This window comes from Battus philenor, unplaced genomic scaffold, assembly GCF_028537555.1.
Source record: "Battus philenor isolate CCGP_79_NKW_IND1 unplaced genomic scaffold, ilBatPhil1.0.hap1 SCAF_8, whole genome shotgun sequence".
NCBI classification, from domain to species: domain Eukaryota; kingdom Metazoa; phylum Arthropoda; class Insecta; order Lepidoptera; family Papilionidae; genus Battus; species Battus philenor.
Genome location: NW_027181748.1, coordinates 7,055,846 through 7,083,054, shown reverse-complemented (window position 1 = coordinate 7,083,054; position 27,209 = coordinate 7,055,846). Strand labels below are relative to the sequence as shown.

The 27,209-nt window shown below is 33.5% G+C and overlaps 1 protein-coding gene across 1 annotated transcript in view; it reads left to right on the top strand.

Moving 5' to 3' along the window:
• The window catches only part of LOC137931866 (acetylcholine receptor subunit alpha-like), a 77,151-nt gene that overhangs the window by 34,429 nt on the left and 15,513 nt on the right, over window positions 1-27,209 (top strand). The window contains exons 2-6 of the mRNA XM_068775377.1: window positions 10,521-10,675; window positions 13,213-13,393; window positions 16,061-16,176; window positions 23,116-23,284; window positions 26,735-26,871. Coding sequence (XP_068631478.1) covers window positions 10,521-10,675; window positions 13,213-13,393; window positions 16,061-16,176; window positions 23,116-23,284; window positions 26,735-26,871 — 758 coding nt within the window. The remainder of the gene's footprint in view (window positions 1-10,520; window positions 10,676-13,212; window positions 13,394-16,060; window positions 16,177-23,115; window positions 23,285-26,734; window positions 26,872-27,209) is intronic.

Below are 27,209 nucleotides of genomic sequence, written 5' to 3'. Positions count from 1 at the left end.
AGACATCACAGCTAAGATAAATAACTACTACACTAGCTGATTTCGAGAACAGGATTCATTGGTACTATCATTTAAATTTAGCGAGATAGGGAAAGGAGACAAGTGAGTGATAGTGACCGCCTGAGGATTGCAAAGAGGCCTCCTTGAACCTGCTACAAAGTATGCCCCTGGCACTGTACCCGACCTGTCCACAAGTCCATCTCGTATTTGACATCCTTACGGTGAATTTACAGAATCCTGAGAAGTTATGTCTCTATAAGATTCTTGGTTAATATAAAAAAATGAATTGCAACTTTGCTTGTACAGAATAAAACTAGCGCACTAATCATTTGCGTTAGTTTTTTTAAAGCGAGTCTAGAATAAAGTCGCTTCGATATTTCGTCTGACTTTATGAACGACCTAAGGGACTTATATATATAACAAATTTTCATCCATATACTGATTTAGCTCGATGTTTCTAGAACCATAAGGCTATTACTACTGGAACTATAGAAACTTGAAAATTCTTTCTCCCTGTAGAAATCAACTAAGGATTAAAAAACTACACACGCAAGGGTTATTGAAGCGATGGTCATTAAGAAAAATAATTTTTCACACTACAGCTCTTATAGGTATGTTTTTAGCGTATTAAAAATTAACAAGCGATATCACGAGAAGCGAGCGGCGGACAATCGGTATATTATAAGTGTAATTTTTTATTCTATTTGTAATCACAGAATCATTTTTGATGTTTTTTCATTATCAGATTTTATTTAATACAACAATAATTTTACTTCTACCTTTTTTAATTTCACTCTGAAATCTACATGTACGAAATACGTATTACAATCGGTCGATAGTGTCGCATAATCTAGCACCCCAACACGGAGAGAAAACGTTTCGTAGAGCTCGGGGGACACTTGAACGTGGCGATGCTTAAGGCACATCCGAGATGAATAATGACGCGGAATAAGGAAAATTTTCACACAGAGCAGTCTAGGCACGTTCGCATAGTAACGAACTTTAATTAACATTGTAACAACTATCATTGAAATTATTGTATATACGGTTTATAACTTATACATCAAAATAGACAACGCACTCGTAATAAGAGTGCGTAATAATATACATGTTTAAAAATTATTTACCAATACAAACCAAAAAATGGTAAAACATCAACCTTATATAATCTTTATCGTTATAATTCCTCGTGAGCTAATTTATTTTTCTAAATTTTTCTTCTAATTGCCTACTTTGAGATTTAGCGCTATTTTAAATTAAAAATTACAATAATTTATTCCATTTTAGTACGCGTTAAGATTAGTATAGATAGATTAGTGCCTTCTTAAATAGTTGTCGAAGGTGCTACTTTCGAAGCTGCTAGACGATTATATCTACCTGGGACAAACCGTTCAGCTTCGTAAGGCCAATTTTGAGTAAGAGATCACTCGCCGAATCCAACTCGAAAGGGCAGCGTTCGAGAAGTTTGGGAATTTTTTTTGTCCAAAAATACTGAGCTACGCCTGGGGACGAATGTTTTTGGCCAGTATTTATTACTGGTGATGACTTACTGATCTGAGACGTGGTCGCTTACGAGAGCAGCTGAGAGAGTTATGCTCGGAGTTAGGCTGCTAAATGGAATCAGAATTGAAATGATCCACAGAAGAAGCAAGGTCAACGACGTAGCCCCTAGAATTGCTCATTTTCCTTCTACCCAAGACTGCCCACTACTGCCTGTCACTGAGTACATCGCTCGTGCAACCTAAAGCCGTTGGGGCCTCGAATAGCGACCACGGTAGACACAGCGCGGGTATGCCCCCACTGAGGTGGATCGACAATATAGAAGTCGTTGGACATGGGCAACGCAAGAACGGTTATCGCGGCGATATTTGGGCAAGCCATGCTGCGGACTTCTATCTGCTGACAAGATGAAGAAAGGAAAAGCTTTAAGAGCTTTATTAGCTCTGGAGTTATGTCAATTAATAATATAAGCAAAGATAATAGCCCACAAAATGTAACAAAATGTACGAATTTGTAATGATGTGTAATTTTAATTAAATTTTATATAAAAAAAATTAAAAATTTAAAGCCCACGGCAGGCAGATGTTACCTGAAAATCCAGTGTAGACGTAATTTGAAATTCAGATGCTACTGCGTCATATATGTGAAAATTAAAAAATGGAATAACTATGTATCGAAAGAGAACCATTTTAATTTTGCAATTAAATTAATTTTTAGGCGCTAAGCACGAAACCGTTCTATCGAAATCATCAGGAATTGCCGTCGGTCGTATCATACATCCCAAAACAACCCTAATTAAAGTTGTGACTGATATATAAGAGTATTGTATGTGGTGCGGTCGACGCTTGCCCCCCGAGGTCGAGAGGCCCGTATTCGAAATTAAGGACAGAATAGCGTGATTAAAGTACATCTAGCTACTGTATCTATATATGTGTTCATAGATAAATAATTGCACAATCTTAAGTATACAAACATTTATATATATGCTAACCCCCCAATAGACTTCATATTGTGAAAAGTGATTTTCCTGTCGCTGACAAGTTCGTTTCAATATACGAGTAGTATTTAGAAGTTATCTCTTTATTAATTGATTAAATATCTTAATAATAATTAACCTTTACTTAAAAATTGTTTCCTTTTTCGTACTTTAGTGATAATTTTATTATATTTTCATTGTAATCTGTAATTGGAACAGCTTTTTGGTACACAAAAAATTTTGTTTCGATTACTTCCTGAAATGCCTTTTCATGTTTTCGGTGGACGTGGAATAACTAACTAATAATAATGTCAGACACAGTTTAACTATGATTAAAAGTTGTTATTATTGGTCAAACTGTGTTTGACAGTTATTATTGTTAATTGTATTTTGTAACTTTTATAAGTAATAATTTACTTTACATGTTTGGTTTATATAGAGAAAGGAAAATCTCTTTTCACTATTTTGCTTACAATTTATGCATTTTTTCATGTCTTTTAACAATATAAATAAAATACTTTTATTTATAATGATAAACACTTCGTTATCGAGCGCTATCACTTTTGGTTGGTTTCAATTTTGAACATGTAAAAGAAATGTTGTCAAATGTTTTAAATTAATTGATGTGATCTTTTTAATCTATGGTCTGTTGTGGCACCTGAATTGGCTGTAATATTTATAAATGCATAGATATGCAATTATTTCCTGAATGAATGAAATACTGTAAACTAACTTCGCTATTTAAATTGAATAGTACCAATACTCCTCAAACTTCCTAATTCTGTACCACAAATCTTTTTTTTTCGGATTACCAAAACAAAATATTTTTGAGACTTGGATCTAATCATGTAACGCTCTTGGCGTCATTTGTGAATTATTCGAGGCTTGTATACAGCAAGAAACGTTAGTCAGAGGAAATAATAACTGCACGTAATTAGAAATTAAATTTATTAAATTTCTATTAAAACGGTAGAATACAAATGGTAGACGTGAACGGAGAACATTATCCGGGATAATCGGTCAAAGTGAAGCGTGAGGTACTCTAAGTTTCAAAGTTGGGCCCTTTTTAATTCCTCATTTATATTAATGACGTGCCTATATTTTTACAAACATTGAATAGTTTTGTTTACAGACAGCACATCTTTAATCTTTGAAACTAAAAGACGACAACATAAAAAATGTTACAATGTTACTCTTTTACCAATTACTGTATATTGGTTACATTTTGGTTATTTATTATTTAACAAGAATAAAAATAATGCTTAAAATTCGTTTTGCCTGATGTTAATAGTGCTGAACCCAATATGGACCATAATAACGGGATAATCAATATAGACAGTAACATTTTTTTCTTAATTAATCTCAGACGAAAAACGATGGAATCATCATATTGGCGATTTTCGAACATGCTTAGTTCCACAACTTTTGCTTTAAAAAATGATGTTAGCTCAGCTCGATTACTCTATCTTAATAACTTTAAGAGAATTATGCCCTACGGAATACTTTTATGAGTTAGTGATGCTGTTATAAATACAATTTTTTTTATAAGGTGTTCTAAGTAATATTTCAAAATCAATAACAAATTCGAAACTTACTTTTCTAACTATTTATCTACTTAAATATTCAGTAACATTTCATATTTAAAATTGTTGCTCTGAATAGTTTTAAGATAAATAAAGCATAGAGTTCGATGTTAAAAGCGGAAAGCGTGGGCAACTGTAATTCTGCCCAAATTGTCGGTCCGTATTGCTTTGAAAAATTCCACGCGAATTTGTTCTCTCGGAAATAAAAAGAGCAAAAAACACAGTTACAAGATTCTGCTGTATTATTTTTGTGTGAAACAACATTAACAGCGCGAAAAATGCTTTTTAGCTTTTAATTTTATAGTTCACCTTTCGGAAACAATGTATATTTTTTTTGCAATAATTTACAAATATCTGTAAGAGTGCTTCAGATTATGAAAGGTGCAACTTCGTAATGGCTACTTGACAGCAGTTCCTTTCATATAATAAATAGCAATATCGACACATACTTAAAAGCCTAACCAATTCTATTGATGTCGCCGTCATCATCATGCCAGTCGATAGACGTTCACTGCAAGGAATAGGCCTCCCCAAAGATCACCACTATCACCCATCTGCCGTATCTAACCAATTTCCGCGAACCTGACTATGGAAAATGGCCTATGATTAAACTTTAAGTACAAGTATTAGCGATAGTTTAAGTGAATATGCGAAGTATTTATTATACAACCAAAATATTTAAAAGTAAACAGTTAAATACATATGATATAGTAACATTGTAACAAAATACCAGTATCGACTACTATAATGACAAATCGTATAGAGTACAGTTTCCTAGTGTCTTATTTTCAAAACTAGATCAAGAGAATAATAATTATTGAAAGGAATAATTAATTACGTAACTTTTAACAAATGGTTATGTAACGTCGGGAGTTTCAGAGAGACACTTCTCAATGAGTCCTTGATGCCGCCTCGACCATTAATGAAAAGGTTTCCGCAAGAATTATGTTCAAAGTGACGTTAATCAACATTTTAAAGAGATATTTGTAATTTTGAATTTATAGGAAAAAGCACATTTTAATAATTATTACTACATAAATGTTATTATTTCCAGGTTTGCGGTTGTTTTAATAAAGTAACACAATAATTTAAGATATAATATGCTAAAATGTGGTAATAGCAATTATTAATTATTAATCGAATAAGTATATTTGTAGACGAACGAAAGTAACGGACATAGCCCAGCTAAATGGCAATTGGCAAGGTGTGGGTTGGTCACATAACGCAAAGAGCTGAAGAAGGCGCTGGGCCTAGGCCGCTTCTGTTTGGTCTTTTGGAAAATCCACGGGGGAAACCTTTGTTCAACAGTGGACGTCTTGTGGCTGACATCATAATGATGATGATTATGATATTATTAAAACATCTCACATTTTTGACAATTTTTTTAGAATTAACATTACATTCACTTCCTCTTAGACGGTAAGTTATGATGTGCAAATCTCACATAGATTATAATACTGGGAAGTAACGAAAAATACAAGGCATTCGGCTAGCCTATAATAGTGTGATGCTGCACAATCTTTGGTTTTACAAAATACTTTGTAAAATTTCTTAAGGTAAAAACCTATAGATTCTTTCTTCATTTAATGGCTCCCGTTTTTGGGGGCATCTGGTTGCACCTGCCTTGTGTGTGGCAGGAACGTTACAAGTTCAAGTAAAATCAATTTTTATTCTACTTTCTCTTTCGTGCTTCTCATTATCTTTTATTAATTCCTTTTACTCTTCACATGATCTGTCATTCTTCGCTTACAGATCTTTCTTGCATCTACATTCCTAGATTACAGTTCTTTTACATTAATTATCACAAATTCTTTTATTGTATAATATATACACATACATATACATACATATACATACATTTTTTATTTTACTGTTTGGCACTAAGTTACTACTTTTCTAAAAACCTTATCCTTATTACTTTATCCCTATGCCTAAAATGAAATGTATATTATTTTAATTCAACACCTATAGATTTGGACAGCAACAAACAAATGCCTATTAGTATTTACAGTTTCATTGGGTATGAAGTGACAGGGGAGTAACTAAGCCTCTTTAGAGTAACTTATCTCGAAAGCTCCCTCAGGATCCTTTATTCGTGGCTATACATTAATTATTCCACTAGATTTGGCAACCGCCTAACGTAAAAGTCGCTACGCGGACTTTCCGTTGGATGACTAGGTACAAGGGCCCCCTTGCGTTAGCTAGGCCCGCTACAATATTTGGCGTAACAAGTAGATTTGAGCTACTTTATTATTAAGTATATTTGTCAAACTTTAGTTACAGATAAAAAAATATTTATTAATAGCGGTCGCACGATTGCACTGCAAGGAATTTAATTATTAAAATGAAAGGACTATTAATCAATAGACAAAGAATAAATACAACATAGCGGATAAGCAAGTTCAAGTTACAGTAGACAGGCGACATAGCGGGCAGAACAGTCAAATGTTTTAAGGATAAGACCACGGACTCGCAAACGCACCTTCGGACATACGCTCACAAAGTGCACAGACGTGCTTGTGAAGATTCATAAGATTCGATCTTAGGGGAAATCTATGAGTGGACTGTGCCCAGTAGTGGACGTTTATGGCTGAAATGATAACGATGATGATGATGATGAAATAAACTACAACACATCTAAAAGATTATTATAATAAATAGTCTAGAAAATTCGCAACCGATAACTGAAGTCCGTTGAAAAACAAGCAGTATTCTTTTATAAGGTTCTCAAGTTATTTTATATACTTTTATACATAAATTTTGTACAATGATAAACGAGAACACGTCTAAAAGAAATTCCTTGCTTCCACGCCCTCGGTCCAATTCGAAAAAATGTATGTCATCCACCAATTCACAAAGGAGCGGTGAGTGATTGCGGGCCTTACTTTAAGCATGTAACCCAAGATATAACGAGACCAAAGATAGCAAAAGGTACATGATTAAGTTAAATTACAATGTTCTTTTAAAAATCGAAGCCTTTTCGCTTGTGTATAAATAAAAAATAAAGATATTCCGAGAAAGAATTTACTCGTTTCTCCTTAAAAAAGGCAATATTTTTCCATCAAAATAATAATTTTTCGCGCACGTGACATTCGAAAAGCTTAGAAAGATTCGTTTTTATATCTCAGAAGATAAGTAAGATGTTTGTATATTATTTTTAACTTTTGTAAAAAAATTGTTATAAATAAATGTTTGTATAAAATTTGTTTTATTAGCCAACGGCTAATGGGATTGTAACGTTCTCGAATAGCGTCAACAAGCCGTTAAACGTGGCATAGGCTGGCTCCCCACTAGGTGAACCGATAACACGGTCAAGGTCGGGGGAAGTTGCTGGATGCAGGTAGTGCAAGTCCGGTCATGGTGATGATCTATGGAGGAAGCCTATGCTTTGTGGTGTACATCTATCGGCAGATAAGATTATGATGATGAATCCATCACTTAGTTAATTTAAATATCGCTAAAATAATTTTTAAAAATAATATTCGGTAACCATCGTTAAGTAATTTGTCTAAAGCGATGACTTGTTTTTAAAATATGTAGCAGGATGTGCGATATTTTATGAGTACCATTATTCCATTTAACTCTGGGAAAGAGTTTAGCAATGAATATCCTTTGTCTGACGTGATGAAGATTTTTGACTCGTTTACAAAATACTTAGATTAGTTTACGGTAGCTAGGAAAGAGGTGTAAGTAAAATAATTGTTTGATTACCTTCTCCGAATTATTAAACATGGATACATTTGAAACAATAAACGTATTGTAGAATTTCTTTATAACACTTTTTGTAAAAATGCATTTTGGAAAGAGCAAAAAGCGACTGACAAATTTCGAAGCCTTTTTTGTCGCGCAACGCGACTGTACTCACGTTCAGCACACGGAACAAAGGAGTTTTGAGAGTAATCCTCTTAAAATATTCGGGCATTCTCGCTGTTTTGAAACAACACTGCGACTTTTATTCAAAGCTCAAAAACAAAAGGAATTTAGTTCTCTCATAATGTCTTCCCTTATTGTAGGCCTGTGCAAACCAATTTTTTTGAACATTTAATTTTCATTATACCTAACGTCACGATTGCTACATCCACATGATCATAGTTTACATCATTTCAACTGCAGGACGTCCACTGATGGACGGGTTTTCTTGTGGGACTAGACTTTAAGAAATTCAATTCAAAACATCTTTGTTCAAATAAGCACATGTGTTTTTAAATCGTCGCTTATTTTAACGTTATAAGTAGTAAGCTACCACCGTCTGATCCGTTAAGAAGAGCCGGCCAGAAACCCAACAGTAGTTCTTTTGAATGAAATTAAACATTTTTTTTTAATTTATACTTTATAATATCAACCATGTAAATGACTTAACAAACGAAGCTCCACACATTTCAATCAACTAAAAACTCTTGAACGCTATAATAAGATTAATTTAATATTGTACTTTTATTTTAGATTTACAACAAATTAAACGAAAGGTTTAAGGTACATCGTGTAACTTTATTGTTTATGTTTACACCCATATCCATGAAGAATTTGTTAAATTTTTTAAGACAAAATTTAAGCGTTACGGAAATATTTTTATTTCTTGTATTTATCCTATATCTGTCACTATTTTTCATAGAGGTTTTTAAATTTTAACACTTAAATTATATGTCATTAAAAATGTATTGCGAAGCAACCGTTAGAATAACAACTTGTTTAAAAACATCGTTTGGGAAATCTCCAACTTTTGAGTTATAAGTAGCCTGTATAGCTCTCTTCTGTAAAAGAAATATAGAAATAATATTGGCTGCACTACCGCATAATAAAATACCATAAGAGAGCTTTGAAAATAAATGAAATATACGAGTCGAGCTGTACTAACGTCCGTTAATTATCTTTCTTTTTTAATTGCAAAGACGGCTCAGCTGAGTTTACCTGCGATCGTTGAGAGAGATTGAAGCTTTTTATTCAAAGTAATGCTCAAGAAAATCATTAAATCTTGATTTTTAATAAGTAAGCCACAATTACAAAGTCAACTGTCCACTCATGACACATTATATAGTAACAATTAATATTTATTCATTATTGTGATTATTAAAATACAATATATTGCAGAAGGAATATTCCAATAACAAGTGGCTGGAAAGTGACTAATAAACTTTTGTCACCCACCATACCTGTGCAATGGTATCCCGTTTGTTATATACAGGGTACTCGCTTATAGGTGTAAAATCATTCAGAGCTATTACTCATTTGCTGTAAATTAAAGTAAGAGGTTTTCTATCCGAAACTTAATGATTTAGGACAAAATACAGTAATGATAATATGGCAAGAAAGAGAATTTAAAAATTTGGGTTTACTACATACGAAAATGGATTATTGTTTAGTATCTCTGCAAAATCTATGCTGCCAGATGTAATTGTTTTATCGCACTGCAATAGAAAAAAAATGTTATATGTTTCAGTGTGATCACTTTATAATTATAGGAAATGAGTGTAAAAGCTTTAAAGTTTTTTTGTTAACAAACGAGGTGTACATATACTCCTTTAAAGCTTTACACCTTTAACCAATCAACCTGTATAACACAAAGATAACATACAAACAAAAACAGTATACAGCAACGGCATTCTGATAATTGTTTTTTTTTTATCTCATTGTTGATAGAAATTTTTACAACGGCGATGATCTAAGTTTATAGTAAATTAATGTTAAAATAAATTTTAATATATAAAATTTATATAAATTTTAAAGTGTAACATAATTTATCGATCTACGGCATTGCTGACGTAAATAAATTAATTTAAAAAAAAACTCATTGTTGTACGTAAACAAACATGAACTGATATAAACGAAATAGAGTAAAAATGGTACTAAATGTGATTAACATTATTTTAAAATTACTAATGAGGAATTAATTTATCTATGTCGTAGATTTCTATGTCCATCTGGAGAAGTTTTATTTATGAAATTGATTAATTTATGAAAATATATAGAAACATATCATACATAAAATAATATTCTGGAGTAGAAACTGTCGTCTAGTATGCGCAGCGTAGGATCTCCACCTTAAAGGTGGACCTTGTTAATCTTGTCGGAAAATGCTGAATGCATACCTTTCCAACCTGTCTTATTGAAAATCTAAGGGGGATGTCTTTGTCCCGCGGTGATCGTCCTGTAAGTGAAATGGTGACGATGATTAATATTTAAAAGTATGACAGGTTAAGACGGCAATTTTTTAAACATTATTTACTATAGCTAAGCTAGGTTTTGTAACCTAGTTCTGTAAACAATTTTACCTTAGTAACATTTTGTGTATCCAGCTATGTACCTGACTACCCACATCAGGAAAAAAAGTAAAAAAAATAGGCTAACGCATACCGAACTTAAATACGGCAAAATCTTATTTACACACAATATGTGCACTAACAGATTGACTTTCTGAACGTGATACAGATTATATGTACTCTAATAAACTGACTTTGTTGCAGAATTTGAAGAACCAAATAATGACTACGAATCTGTGGGTGGAACAGTCGTGGTACGATTACAAACTGCGCTGGGAACCCCGCGAGTATGGCGGGGTGCACATGCTACACGTACCTTCCGACCACATATGGCGGCCGGACATCGTTCTCTACAATAAGTGAGACCTTAACAATTGTCTGTTTATTTCACAACAGTCATTAACAATCATAAGAACTAAATACAATAAAACTCATCTAAGCAATTTCAGTAGCAATGCAAAGTCAACCTTGATAAATATAGTCTCTCTAAATCAAAATGAATATAGATATAATAGCATTTGTTTTACAATTTACAGTTGATCGCTTTGTCTGTCTGGAACTTGGTTTGTTGATCTTAATAAATGGCATGGTTAATGTAAACATCAAACATTGTTAAATTTCATTTAAAAAGACCAACTGTTGTGTTTCTGGCTGGCTATGCTCGGCAAATCAGCAGGCAAAATTTATAACGACACAAATCCCATACGCAGTAAAAAAAGTTGTATGATTATCTGTGTAAAAATTCAAATATATTTAAAATATATGTATTAAAATGTATCTTTTTAATTTATTCGCTCCTTAAAATATTAATCATCTAAACTCTCACTCCTCAATATGGACATTTTTTTATCAAAATGTATATAGAAAAAGATTATAGTACTAAAACAGTTTCAATTAAATTTTGTGTAATATAAAGGTTATTGCATTGCTGCCAAAATGCTTTAAAATAAACTCAATTCAATAATTAATTTGTATAAATTATTTATCCATTAATGCTTTGTTATAAACTAAACATTTTTAAGAGTATAATACTTCAACATTATTACTTCAACACAACATATCAAACTCATTAACACATATTTATAAACTAATCATTTTAAAATGCTTCTTAAATGATAAATAGTAAATATCCTATTTATAAATATTTATTATGTGTAGACATGGACCAGAGCTTCTTGTGAAAAGGTTTGTAATATCTTATTCTTATATACTAAATATAAAGATCTCGGTGGGCACTTCACATTTGCCAAAATACTAACAATCCCTGTACGTACAATTACATCGTATATCTTCCAATATACGTCGCCTTAAATTACGTATAGTTTAATTTAATTAAGGTAAGCAATAACGTGTTGCGTTTTTTCAAAATTAGTGAACTCTTGTAAAGGGAACACTGTAATGTACAATAAATGCGAACATTAAACAATCAAATGTTTGCCACGTAACAATATAGTAACTCGGGCTCTTATAAGATAAAATTGCACGTTTATTCACTAAAAGATTGAGGTAGTCCGGTTCACATAAAATTATAAACAGTGTTTAAATATCAACGTATTGTGTATTTAATAACATATTATAATATACCGAAATACAACGAAAGAAGTGCAAAAGATTATTTTTTCAAATCAAATGGAGACGAAAACAGTATTGCCAGAGATTGTAATAAAATTACCAGACACTTTTTACATCATAAAACCGTACAAACATCTGGATCACGCGAACTTTTTGCACGATACGGGCTTGCAATAATCCGCGCACCGGCGGCGTTGAGTGAGGAAAATGTTTAAATGTATTATATTTATTTTCTACCTTCTGTTTCCAGAAAATAAATATTTATTTTTACGTAGATCAACTAAAAACTTCACAAATTTTCTTATCGTTCTGAAGGCAAAAGGTGCTTTAAAATATATTTATCGAATATTTGGTAAAATAAATTGCATGACATAAATGCTTCTAGAAATTATATGTAATGAATAAACTAACAAAACGATTGTCCATTTGCCAGATTTCGATTGATAATTTCGAAGATCGAGTTAGTTTTATTTTTTTAAATCAGGGCAATGTTAGAAATTAAATTAAAATAATGGATAAATAACATTACAAAAAATAGCGTTTGATTTATATTATTCTAGCCTATTTAATAATTTTAATGAAATACTACGTAATACTTTACAAGTTTGTTCAATCCGAAATCAATATACAACAATGCTAGGTGAATGTCAAAGCTTAGCCGAATAGATTTCCAAATCAAAGTGGTAGGATCAAAGATTCCTTTTGAAGCATTTCATGAGGGTACAAGCAACGTTGATTTATAAGGCAACATTCATTTTGTGCTGTCCACCGCCTTCAAGCGGACTTTGACAAATGATTCGGTTGAAACTCGTTATTCATTTGCGACGTCCTTGCAACCTGTGCCTACTTCGCTAATGTCCTCATTTCTTCATCTGCCTTTTTGTCTATTGACGTATAATTTATAGAAATATACTTCCGAATTAAGAGATAAGTAATATGCGAGTGTGAAATAAATATCAGATTTATATATAGAATTCACCGCCTAAATAAACTGCCACCAAACTAAAATGTTCTCGTTTGTATATTTCAGCCAATAATTACAAATTATACATTAATTTACATCACAAATGATACATTATTTTTTTAAGAAATTTGATACCATACAACTTGATTAGTATCGAAGACATCAAATAGTTGATTGCAAATTTTGATTATAAATAAATAAAAACAAGTAGATGTAATTACAACATTACACAAGGCACTAAACCCAATAAAACGTTGAAACAAGACACTGGCACTGTACGTTACGCCAATGACACTCACGCACAAGAAACGGTCACCACTAGGGGCCCGTGCCGCTTGTAAAGATGCGTTAACATTGCAGTGCCGACGGCAACTTCGAGGTAACGTTGGCGACCAAGGCGACCATCTACCACCAGGGATTAGTCGAATGGAAACCGCCCGCAATTTACAAGTCTTCCTGTGAAATAGACGTGGAATATTTTCCGTTCGACGAGCAAACGTGCGTCCTTAAGTTCGGTAGCTGGACGTACGACGGATTCAAGGTAATTGTGCGCCGTCTCGCCGCCGCCACCGCCCCCGCTCACCGCTCCCTTTGTCCGCAGCGCCGACGGGAACTACGAGGTGACGCTGATGACCAAGGCCACGGTGTACTACAACGGCATGGTGGTGTGGCAGCCGCCCGCCGTCTATAAGTCCTCCTGCTCGATCGACGTCGAGTTCTTTCCTTACGACGTGCAAACCTGTGTGCTTAAGTTAGGCAGCTGGACATATGACGGCTTCAAGGTGACGCCCCGCTGTACGCTGCTTGGCGCCACGCGCGCGGGTCGTAGTCCTAGGGCCCGCCGCCTCGCCCGATGTCCATGCAGTAGCTTGTCCGCTCGAACGTAACTCGTCGTGCAACTTATCTTACTTTCTGTCCATGTGGTATGTTGTGTTCACTCACTCTGCGCGCAGCGGTGCCGGAGCCGGGCGCCGAGCTCCCCGCCCCCGCCGCCGCTCCCTTAGCTCTGTCATGTTGCAACTTTATATCTATTGTGATGGTGATGTTTGATAATATGTGGAGTAGCAGTATCTCGACGTGCGTGTCCACAAATGCTCCAGACTGACTCGGTCGGTTCCACTTAGTTCGATCGGCCTCCCTCGCTCGACACGGAAAGGTATAAAATTATTAATGCCAAGTGATATGGGATGCAATATCACTCGATTCTGTCCTTTCCAACACGTCCTACTCCGGTTGAGCCGTTCCGCGCTAAGTGCTAACCACTCTGTAGCAAAAAAAAAAAAAAGGATATAAGTACATGGTAATAGAAGCGAATGGGTATTTATGTATAAAAATTTAATGTTAAACAATTGTAGCTATACGTAATGAGCGCTGCGCGGGGCGGCGTCTTCCTGGTCACCACACCCTTCCTTAGCTGGCTCCGCTCGCGTCACACACATACACGTAACACACACAACTTCCCCTCCATGCTTGTTGCATGATCCTCTTGTCTCTTTACACACTTCTCTCTCTCTGTTTCTCACTGCATGTTCCCAGCTTGACTCTGACCCGATTGCATTCCCGATCACGTCGGCCGCACGCCTCGACCTATGGCCACGGCTATTACACAGCTTCACATGACGCCTACACGAGACAAGGTAACACAAATAATTTAATCAATGAATACTTTAACACTTGCAGTTCTACACACTGTAAACATAAATTGAAATCATTGTTCATATTTTATACCTTTCCCTATTAGCGACTTTTTAGTGGCTGTAAGAATTCAGTGTCGCTGACCATTGCATGATATCTAAAACCATTACAATAACAAGTCATATACAGTCCAACTCAACCAGACATGGAGTCCTTAGTGTACACAGATTGAATTAGATGTTAAACGTAGTTGTCGTTTCGTCGATGGAATCTTTAAACATATAAGTAAATATATGTATATTGTCAGTTCACTCGACGAAACGTTAATGCATGCAGCTGCTACACTTTAGAGAAGTCTGCGCTGATGCCAAAAGCTTTAACAACAATGACATTGAAGAGAAAAATCGATGAAATTGAAGTACGTACATATTAATGAATACATTAAGGATTTTTGGCATCAAGCGCAAGGCTTAGCGTTCGCGCCACACACACAAGCGCGGCGGAGCCGGTATTCCGATCTCCTCTATAACTTATGTGTGACAAATCGCAGGAAAAAAAGTAGAAAATCATCTGTTGAAACAAATAAGTTAAACCTCCTTGCGATTGCGTCAAAGAGTCCGATGAGAAGACCGACTCCCAAATCACAATCGCCAGAATATCGGGACCTTCATCAATAGGTGTGTTATATGTTTACGCGTTGTCATTACTTCGCATGAATTGACATTGTTGTTGTTACGTGTCTTCTTTGAATTTAAATGTTTTAAATGAGTGCTCTTAAAACGTTTAATATTTGTTTTAGATCCGTTTGTCGACACAGGTACCTACTTGGCACACTCTGTGGTCTGGTTAAGTCGTAACATCGTCTTCTATGGACACCATTTAAATGCTCTAACGAGTAAACGATATTCGGGCTTCATTTGTTTTAGCACGAATTACCATTTCGGTGTGAAACATTCTAGCATAGGTTCACATTGTGTGACTGGGGTGCATGTATCGAAATCAGCTATACGTACATGATATTTTTAAACTCTGCTGAGGTGTTTTAATAATAATAAATAAACAACTAAATAGTGATGGATAAAAGTGTGATTTACGCAGGAACAAAAATATTTCAACTGTCCAAATAAGGCTACAAATTTGTGTGAATGTAAAATATTTTTGTTCTACGTAAATACGTAGAGGTCTAAATTGCATTGTTGATCGCCTGTCTACTAAAGCAAACATTTAAAAGCGTTACAAAATAAAGTGTGTGCGTTTTTATAAGTGTGTAATTTCATATTTTGGTGTTTCATTATAAATTATATTCTATTTTATTGTATACCTGATTAACTAAAAAGTTAACTATTTGTTATATTGTTTTTAATCATTTGGCGGATTTTCGTCTAATTTTTTAATGATTTTTCTTTACGGCCTTTTTAAAACTAATGTAATTATAAAAGTTTTCATAAGTTTAACTTTTGACCTTAGTTAAAAAATTATGAAAAAATCCAATCCAAAAATGTGTTTTACATTTTTTTTAAAAACTATAATAATTTGAAGTACTTAATAATGTTTGGCGAGGCCGTGTGTACAGGTGGACCTGAGGCACATGGACGAACAGGCCGGCAGTAACGTGGTGTCGGTGGGCGTTGATCTGTCAGAGTTTTATATGTCTGTTGAGTGGGATATACTGGAGGTACCTGCCGTCAGGTTAGTTCATTTATAACTTTAATCAATTTTATATTTACACTTTATATTTGAAAAAATACATATTAGTTCATTACCAGATATATAAGTAGCTTTATATTTCCTACCATTCTGTAAATAGTGATCGTAAGTTTGTTACATTATTTTTTGTTCTGCTAAAATCCGACAGGCCAATAACTCATGGCATATAAAGTCAGCAGAGACAGATAGTAAAAAAATAATGTTTTTTTATAGGATGTGCCATGCAATAATTGACAGCAAATAAATTATACCAACATCCAATAAGCTTTTACATATTTAACCAGACGGGTTACCCCATAATTGGTTATTAGTTTTAATACAAAGATGGTTTAAATATATTATATTCATTCATATGTGTACTATATGTATATCGATCATTTTGTAATATTTTTTAGCTATTAGTACATGACTCGTGCAACCGATTGCCGTTGGGGCCGAAAGGTTCCCAAATGACGACCACGACCCGGTAGATGCGGTGTGGGCAGGCCCCCACTAGGTGGATCGACGACATAGTTAAACTCGCACGAAGTCGCTGGATGTGGGCAGCACAAGACTGATCATCGTAGTGATCTTTGAGGGAGGCCTACGCTTTGCAGTGGGCGTCCATCACCTGAAAAAAAAAAGATTACATTATTTTACACGTATAGTCTCACTATTTGATCATTCTTTTAAAATTATTCAGATGTTATGTATTTGTTAATTATGTTAGCTATTTAACACGTTCACTGCGGCTTGAGGCCGATTCAGCCTCATGGTAGACTTTGCACTGGTGCGGCGCGTAAAACTCGTGTTTTGTCTCTAGTGCGACGGCTGTTTACACTCAACCGAAACATGAGGCAGAAAAGGCCTCAACCGCACTACTAGGAAGTTCAGCTTGAGGCTGATTCGACCTCAGCCGCACCAGCTGAAAGTTCTTCAAAATTGGGCCCGCGGTGAACGTGTTAAACATCATTATTTACTTTATTTGTTGTTTATATTATAGAAAATATTATCTGAACTAGTGTGACGTAAATATACAAATATAATTCACCGGCATTATGAAATAGGGATCAGAGAAATGTCTCCGAAAAGAGATCGGTCACTATCATTTACGTTTTTTGGCAGACGTCGCCTTAACTAATAGTTCTACAGTATCTTTAACATTAATATATTCTTTTAAATATCATGCCTATTTTTTGCTCATTAGAGAAATAGGAGGGAAACGCTTTAAAATAAATAGTCTGTCAAAAAATTTCAAAACAAAATCATTCAAAGTTAGTTTCAGTGTCATTTGAAAATAATCGATTTATCGCACCCCTCTGAAATTTCAAAAGTTTTAAATGCGATAAGTTTTGATTGTGGCTCTATCCAGCTTTAATCTAATTCAACGGATAAGAAAGTTTCACATTAATTAAATTTTATATCCGTATCCGGGTCAGTTCTATTCATTGTGTTGCTATAAGTTTAAACATGAGAATTTTTATACTCATTTATTAGTTCATACTATTATCTACATTCTCAGATGATCCCAATATAATTGAAAAATGTCATGGCCGTATTCGATTGGTGGTGGACGCTTAGACTTTTTTAAATTTTACAGCTTTTTCGACGACTAAATAAAAAAAATCTACGTCAGAAATGACATACTCCATCGTGAACCTCAGGGTTCCAAACGCACTCTGATATTAAAAGTTCCAGAACAAACTCAGCCGGGTTCTTTTTTGCGGTCACATTCACAATATTTTCAATACAATAATACAAAGACTCATTCCCAAGCTTTATTATCACTTAAAAAATTCATCACATTATAGTGAGATTTTTTCACAAGTTTTGTTTAATGAAAATTTATTACAGGGTCATTTAGATTACATTTTTAATTCTTTTGTATGTTACGTGTACAATAAGCATAAAACTTACGCAAACGAGTACAGAATTCGACAATTCATACGAGAAAGTTCACGCATTTTTAATTTAAAATTGTACGGATTTTTCGCTGCTCGGCTTTCGAGAGTGAGTGTATTCTAGAGGAGAATAAACTGAATATAAGAGAAAGAGTGGATAACTAAAGCAAAACATTTATTTATAATTTTATGCGACTGAATTTTTTCTCAGAACTATTTGTATTAGAATCAGTTTTGGTATATTTTTATACTTTAAAACAGGATTTACCATATTTTTTTAAGTAAACCCCTAAAAAATTTAACTGCACAGGTTAATAGTTTATTGATAAAAAAATAGTGAGAAATGATTAGTTGATTATGCAGGGAGTAGATGTCAAAAAATAAAGTTGGCTAATCAAAAAAGTGATTCTTTCCAACTATACTTTATTACATGTAGCGCAGGGAATTGATCAACAACTTATTTCATTTTGAAAGCACTGCATTCGGAGTTTTAAAACAATATTATTGTTGACTATCGACTACAGATAAATTTTAAACCCCGCTAACGAATTTGTATCATACATTTTTTAGTCCACACTGGGCCAATTTTTAATCCTATGGGCCTGTAGGATCTGGTCTACCTGGACCACTTTAAAAACTAAGTTTTATATAATCAATGAAATAGTGTGAAATGTGTGACTGTTGTTCTATTAGACGTGATATTGTCGTATACAACAAATTCTTATCAAAAATGTATATCAACAATTTTTAACGAACTAAAGCGAGTATTTTGAAGTCCTCATTCAGTAATATTTCATCGACGTCATCCTACAATCTCTAAAAGCGTTATCTCCTCTCGGTGCATGAGAGCCGTTATTAAGCTAACGTCACTTACCTCGCCGTCATTTTACGAGAACGTTGATGCTAAGTTAAGCTCGGCTAAAACAGTACATTCAATCTTATCGCAAAGCACCACTATAATATAAAGTTCCTGCGATATAACGACCGTGCTGAAACCATTTTTATAAAGTGTTTTCTAAAATTCTTAATATATTTTTTTATTCTATTTTATACGGATCAAATATTGTATATCTCATTTGATGTCAATTAATGTTTGATACACTCTGTCCAAAATCCTCTATAAAGAAGATCGATTATCTTTTATCTGCCCATGCAGACTGCACTGCCAGATGTTATTATCCTGTAGCATTTCAATAGAAAAAATTAAGTAAAGGAACAAATCTTTCTAAGACTGATTACTTTCTATAGGGAGATTGAAAACTAATGTAAAAGCTTTTAAGATATATATGGGCATTTATCCCCTTTAAGATTTTACATCTAAATCCAATGTGCCGTTATATAGAAAAATAGTTGCTGGCAATAAAAAAAAGGCACAAGAAGAAAAATATATATGTATTTAATTATTTAACTTAACTAAGGGTAGTGGGCAGAAGGCCTGGTCTAATTTTACATCGCAGCTCGGTACTCCCCTGATGGTGATGGTAGCCAGCCGCACGATCTTCCAGGACTGGTCAGGCGGCAGCAAGTCGAGAGCAGGGAGCGCCGTTAGGTTGCAGTATGTGTCGGTTTCGGTGAAAGTTGATATGAATTTCTACAGTGTAAAACTTGCAGTCTAAAGCTTGCAGTCTAAAACTTGCAATGTAAAACTCGAAGCGTAAAACTTGCAGTGTAAAGGTCGCAGTGTAAACTTTGCAGTGTAAACCTTGCACCTGTGAATAAATGTCACAGTTATGATATACATATATAAGTATATGTACAATTTGCTCCGCTGACAGTAAACCCGGAGATGGCTTGCGATGAAGTAAGGGCAGAAACCGAAAGCAGTTGATGTGATTGTTTACTGTCAGAACGGAGTTACAAAATGTAAAGCATGTAAAACAATAATGGGAGAGATAAACAAATAAACAATTGGAAAGTAATAATGAATACATAATGATGGAACTATGGACACAGACAAAATGTTGAGCTCTAACTTATAGATAAATGCTACTTAATAATGATGTCTTTATAATATTTGTTCAACACTTACCCCTTTGGGGTGCGAGGCGATGTAAAGGTTGTGGCGTGAACTAAATGATGCCCAGAGAATGAATAGGACCAAGGCGTGAATTTATAACGTAAATTCTAATTGGCCCCGGCGCGTATGAAGACACATAGCTGGTGAACGCAACCGACATAAAGAGTGTGCGTCGGTGCGTGAGACGACACCTAGCTAGTGAACGCGACCGAGGCCAGGATCCTTCTGCCTGGCAAATGTGAACTGCTGTCGCTGGTGCGGGGGCGCATAGGAATTTTTGTTATAAAAACAAAGATCCGTTAAACCAATAGCACGCTCCCACGACCCCACGCCACTTGAGATATACCGTTACCCGCTAAGGGTTGAACAATTTTTTGCTGTATTGCGATTTATGAGACGTTTCTCGTTTATAAATTGTTTTGGTTAAAATTTTAACTAAGATTTATGGGACGTTAACTTGCAACGTTACACCAATTATTCTTAATAAAGTTTCCCATAAATCAACGTCAAGCTGAAATTGTACTATAGGACAAGCAGCATTGTATAGAACATTTTTAACACAGTCGGTTAAAGTTGAATGTAATAATAATTTGAGTAAACTTTTTATCAATAAGTAAAGTGTAAGTAAAGTGAAATATGAAGTACATCAAAGAGTGCATTTTCTTTCTTGAAAGTTTTGAATGAAACTAAAACTATTATTGTAACTAAAAAACGGTTTGATCTGTAAATTCGTTCAAATTTACAACTCGAGTTTTCATTTTCAAGACAGCAAAAATTATGTATGTACTTTAATGACATCACACGCGGTGTCATAAAAAGGCTCCACGCGTTTACGAGTCCGTGTCACCGCTTTGCTAAGTTAAACTCCGCTCACCCCACTCAGACAGTTCTACATCTTTATTACGGTGCTGTCTTTGCGCCAAGGACATGTTAACGAGCATCGATACTTGTAATTTTCCACGATAAACGACATATAAATATAGCACGGTTTGGTTTGTTAAATTACGTGTACATTCGTATATTTCAATGAGTATTTTTATTATAAAACATAAAATTTACTGAAATATACTTCTAATCCGACTTTTTACAGCCGGTGCCTTTTTTGGGTATATTTCGTATAGGTGAGTTATTATAACTATGGAGAAAGTGAAATGAATCATCTTATTTGATAATAATACTAGATAAATTAAATTATAATGAACATAGCTTCTCATTTACTTTTAGGTAAATTAGTTACTTTATGGTAAAATACAGAATTTTCTTCATCACTTCTATTGTTACATGTGCTTTAGGCGTAAAAACCATTTGAACCAAATTGAAAACAATTGAGATCATTTCTTTATATATATTTTATGTTATGTTTATATATATATATAAATACAACAAAACGTAAACATATACATATATATACATATTAAGTCGATGGGGAAGCATAAATTTAAAACAAAAAAACAAAATTTTCGAAACCCTGTGCCAAAATATGGGGAGGGTATAGTAAAACTTATGGTCTCAAACATTCGAAAAACAAATACGTATAATATATCACAATTTTATACCCAGTCTTATCTAAAACGAAGTGGGTAGGGAATAGATAGCCATTCGTGAAGTTCTTACAAAGAAAACACTTTGTTCACTTACAGTAACAAACTTAATACCGTTTGGCGCAGAAGTGTCGACAACATGCCTTCGGGAATATGTTTCATTATGACTGTGTTATAACGCTGAAAGCATCGAACCGCTTGCTACTTAATAATTAAAACTGTCGTAAGTTATCTTGCTTCGTGCTTATTACGATGAAAGTTTTCCGATAAGCCTTTCCGTGAACAATACTTAGGAAACAACCGTCACTAAGTTTATATTAGGTGATTGGATGTAGGTGTAAAAGCCTTAAATGGGTAAATGTACAGCTTGTTACTTAGCAAAAAGCTTTAAATTTTTAGCACCACACAATGCGATCACACTGCAAAAATATATGTTTTCTTTTTTAAAAATAGTACATTACACGCTACTCAATCAATTTTCAATTTAATATACATACACTTTGCTATTTCATATTTACATTCTGCGACAGCTTTACATAATAACATCGAAGCGTTTTATGACGCACTCTTCCAAATTACTTATTTCTGCATGCATTTTTATGTGTCTCTCATTCGTCGTAAACCGCCACGACGTATATCTTGTTTAGGCGAACATGAAAAGAGAATTTTGTACACTATATTAATTTGAATTCACTGGTTAATCAAACTTTACAAGTACAAGTATTTATTTGGATTGGGTTGACTGGAAGAAAATGCTTAAATATATAAAATAAATAAATATTACAGAACCGTCACAATAAAATATAAAGAATATAGCTGTCGCCTTTCATCATCACCTGTCATACGACTTCCTCTGCTGGACGCTTCCCACATAGATTTCGACTAGGACATGTATGAACCAGCCTGCCCACCTTGTAAAAGGACGTCCTATGTTGCGCTTGCTGTTCCGTGGTCTATACTCTAAACCTTTGAGTCCCAGCGGCCATGTGTCTTGGGCGCTATGTGATCTGCCCACTGCTACTTGAACTTTCCAATACAATGGGCTATGTCATTTACTTTAGTTCATCGCGGATCTCCTCATTCGTGATTTAATCTCAACTAGAAAGTCCAAGCGTAGTACTTGGCAACATGGTTATTCAAAGATGAAGACTGTGACTCCCGCGACTAGTACTTAATGACTACATCTTTTCTACGAATTTTTCCTCATTTGTATTTGCTTCGCAACAAAGATCAATAACTCGATCTTTTTACCACTTGGGTCCGCGTCATCGTGGTCTTTTTCGATTCATTTTCCTTTAACTATATGCTGTAGAACTATTTTTATAAACGAACCTTTCATTTTATTTTCTAAATATAAACAGATTACGTATGTCCAGCGGAATACGAAAAAATCTTTAGTACGTAATCCATGTTAAGTATTTTATGTAACCAAAAAGAGTTGAGTACAAATATTTAACAAAGGTTTTATTTTCTTGTTACACAGAAACGAGAAATTTTACACGTGCTGCGACGAGCCGTATCTGGATATTACCTTTAACATCACGATGCGGCGGAAAACACTTTTCTACACAGTTAACATCATCATACCGTGCATGGGGATCTCTTTTCTCACGGTTCTCACATTCTACTTGCCTTCAGATAGCGGTGAAAAGGTAAACATTGTTTTCATATGTTTATTTTTTTGTTTTAGACAATGTTCAAAAGACTCGATATCACAAATTTTATATCTTTAACCAGCGACTATGTTTTCGCTAAAATTTGAAAGGCTCTTCATACAAGCTGCTGGCCTGTATAACGGCTGTCCCATCAATCAACTTCAAACTGAAGTGGATGATAGGGCAGGTAGGGATTAACCATGGAAAATTCATTAAAAAATGTAAGTCATGTATTTTTTTAAATATTACTGAATTTATTGCCATTTAAAAACTAAATTATTTTCGTACTCTGCGATGTTTCCGTTACTATGTCTACTGATACTTGCTATTCGAATTTTTTTTCTTACTTTTAACTTACTGTCAGTAAACATTCTATAAACGGGATAACATTCAAACTGCAATGGTGTGTTTCTTAAAGAAAACAGTTTTTGACATACTGTATACATAAAGTTATTTTTTAAAATACGTGAATAATTTCGTTTTTGTTAAGAGTTCATTGCAATTTTACACACAAATGAAGAAAGATATATATTATGATTAGTTACGATGATTCCTTTTTAAAACAAAAAATGTTTAATGAAGTATTTAGGCTAAATTTCACGTAAATAATTTATGTCCAAACTTGGGTAAATAATATATTAGAAGAGATAGAGAATGTTACCTCTAGACATCTGTTCCGTTTTGAAACCCAAAAAATAACTAAATGAAAATATATAACACAAATAATATACGATTTACTGGTGATTACTGGTAATTAAATTTTCATGTTGTGTTTTAGCATTAATACATAAATTAGGGATAACTTCTTTTAATTTTTGTCACATTCTACCGGCTCAGATAGTTTTACGTCGGTAACAGAATTTAAAGGCATAACTCTACATAAGTAAAAAATATATAAATTACTAACAAATAATTAGTTAAAGAATAATGACTACCTTTTTAAACCATATATACGTATGTAGACATAGATTTATTGTTCATCTGATTTTTATGTTCAAAAGAACTGTTTTATCTTCGCGCATTATGTGGTTGCCTATCATTCAAATTACAATTACTCATGTATCTTTTATATTCCTTTGTATTAGTATTCAATATATTTATACTATTGTTTTTGTTGGGAGGCCTTGACTAATAAAAAATCTCTGAACCTACATACCTAATTAGTAAATCAAGTTTAAAAAATTAGCAGGTAATCAGAAAAAAATATCAAATAGCATCAACTCTTACGCATTTTATTCAGTTATCTACAATTGCGGGTCGTTTTACTTGCTCATGTAGTGAACCTACAGTAACTTACCATTTTATTTTTTCATATTTATTTTAACTCCTATGTTATAGATAGTGAAAAACGGTAGCACATGATAATGTTATAATAGATTGCAATATTTGCTAGATTAAATAGAGTAATCTAGAGGTGTAAAAAAGTACAATAAGCAGTCATTATTGAATTTCTTTAAGACTATATCGCGCTAGTTTAAAAAAAGTCACAAAACGCTTTTAAATTATTTTACTAAAAAGGATTACAAGTTTGGCAATAATGCTCGAAACGAATAAAGGTAACACCGTGAACAAAATCGCTTTAACGACGTTATAAAGTCGACGTTAAACCTGAAATATAACACGAAATTTATTGGCTCCATCTTTCCACACCTTGAATACTAAATTTCAAGAGAGATTATAACGACCTTCTATCAAGCCGAAACTCCATTTCGCTGATAAGATAACGCGTTAAATGCGGCATCAAGTGTAAATTGATATTTAATTTACTCTTAATTGGTAAACTGCAGATTAATTGTTATTTTATCTGTGGCTTATGTACCAACATTATTTTCTTCTTTATCAATGTATAGTATATTGACGTCTATTTGAATGTGAATAAGCACAAATTACTCTGAAAATTACTCTGTAATATCTACGATATTTAACCAAGAAGGGCAACCTAAACTACATCTTTTATATTTTCAGGATAAATACTTCTAGATATAGCTGAAATATCTATAATTAGCGCAAGCACCTCATATTTCTATTTAAAAACAATATGGCTATCGTTTTATATAGGCGGCATGAAAAAAAAATTGAGGTTGTAATTATTCGAAGCTCATTGTATAATTAACACATACGCGTGCAAATCAATTAATCATATAAAATGTTATATAAAAATCAAACTACACCATTTCTATTTTTTATCAATGTCATAAGCATCATATACATATGTTTCTGCATTACATTTTATTTACGTATATATATTTATTTTCGATTAAGATTAATTTAATAATGTTAATATTTAACTAATATCGAGAGAGATATTTAATCAATGTCTTATTTATAATACTATGATACAAAGTATAATTTATTTAGAATCACTAAAAGACGAATGACCATTCAGACTTAAGATAAACGGGCATACGTGCCTTTTACCAAACGATGTCGACTCAAAAGGTTTGAAGTGGGGACTAAGGGCAGTAAACATGAATAAGCTCTGAAATCAATACACGAGAGTATACTTTAGATGTCCTTCACAGATAATATTGCACATTGTTTTAGGTATAACATAATATATAAGGAAAACATTATCTTTTATCGTTCCTTCATAATCTTGTTATTTTACTCGATGTAATCTTTACAGCTTTGTTCTTTAGTGGGTCCAAAAGTACCATCACTATAAAATATCACCGCTGTGTAATAGATTAGAGATATAGTAAAAATAAAAGGTCATAATAAAATCATTGGGTCAATACACAACCTTGTTAAGGTCCTAGAAAAATGCTAGATGCGGCTAAGTTCCAAACGGTGTTATTGGAAATCTATGAAGGACGCTTATGTCTGGCAAAGGACTACCTACGGCTGATGATAATGATTAATATACCAAATTATAAGGAACAATGTTTAAATATGTAAACTCATTATTTTTAGTCATTGACAAACGCTCTGTGCCCGCTGGCATTAATCTCTCGGATCTTAAAGGGGAGAGCCCTTAAGGTGTTTAGTCTAGACCTTCTTATAGTAACTTAATTTGAGGCTGTTACATGTATGTAATGTTTTAATTATTTATGCGGAATGTATACGAGTATATGTTATCTTATAAATACAAGGAGTTTAAAAAAGTTAGATTTGATACAATTTTACTAAATATTCCGTAAAAAATATTGATCTAGTAATAATAATAATAATATAATAATAATAGTAGTTTTTTTTTGAAAAAAAAAAACAAAAATGTTTTATTTATTTCATGCCATTGTTAATGCAATAACAATAAAATGATAGGAAATATCCGTATGTCTGAATAAGTCCAAGACACTTGTTGCTATTAAAAGAAATATTTTATTCTGGTTCATACTGTTATAAATTCATAATTATAACAATATATAATATACGCATATTTATAACAATATAAAACTATATTCTTTATGTATAATTATAAATAATGTAACCTTTTTTTTCCTACAGGTAACCCTATCAATATCAATCCTGATCAGCTTGCACGTGTTCTTTCTTCTGGTGGTGGAGATAATACCTCCGACATCTTTAGTAGTACCGCTGTTGGGAAAGTACCTCATTTTTGCAATGATTCTAGTATCTATAAGGTAAGACAGAAATTGACGCAATTCGTTGTTAATAAAAGATTTACAACTATATGAAACAAAAAAGAGTAATGATAGCGAATTCTGCTAAATATTCTCTTAGGGGGGTTTAATCTGATTCTGATTTCAATTTCAAATTGGGCTCTTCTGGTATTATTCACATGACGTAAAAATTTAAACGATTCTATGTAGATACGAATAAATGAATAAATATTTCGGTATAAAAATAATTTTAGGAGATGGAAGTAATGATCGAAGGCAGGCCAAGAAACCATTTATTAAAAACCGCACAAAAATCTATGTTTTATACGCGGTAATTTTCATCATTATCATTTCTGTTG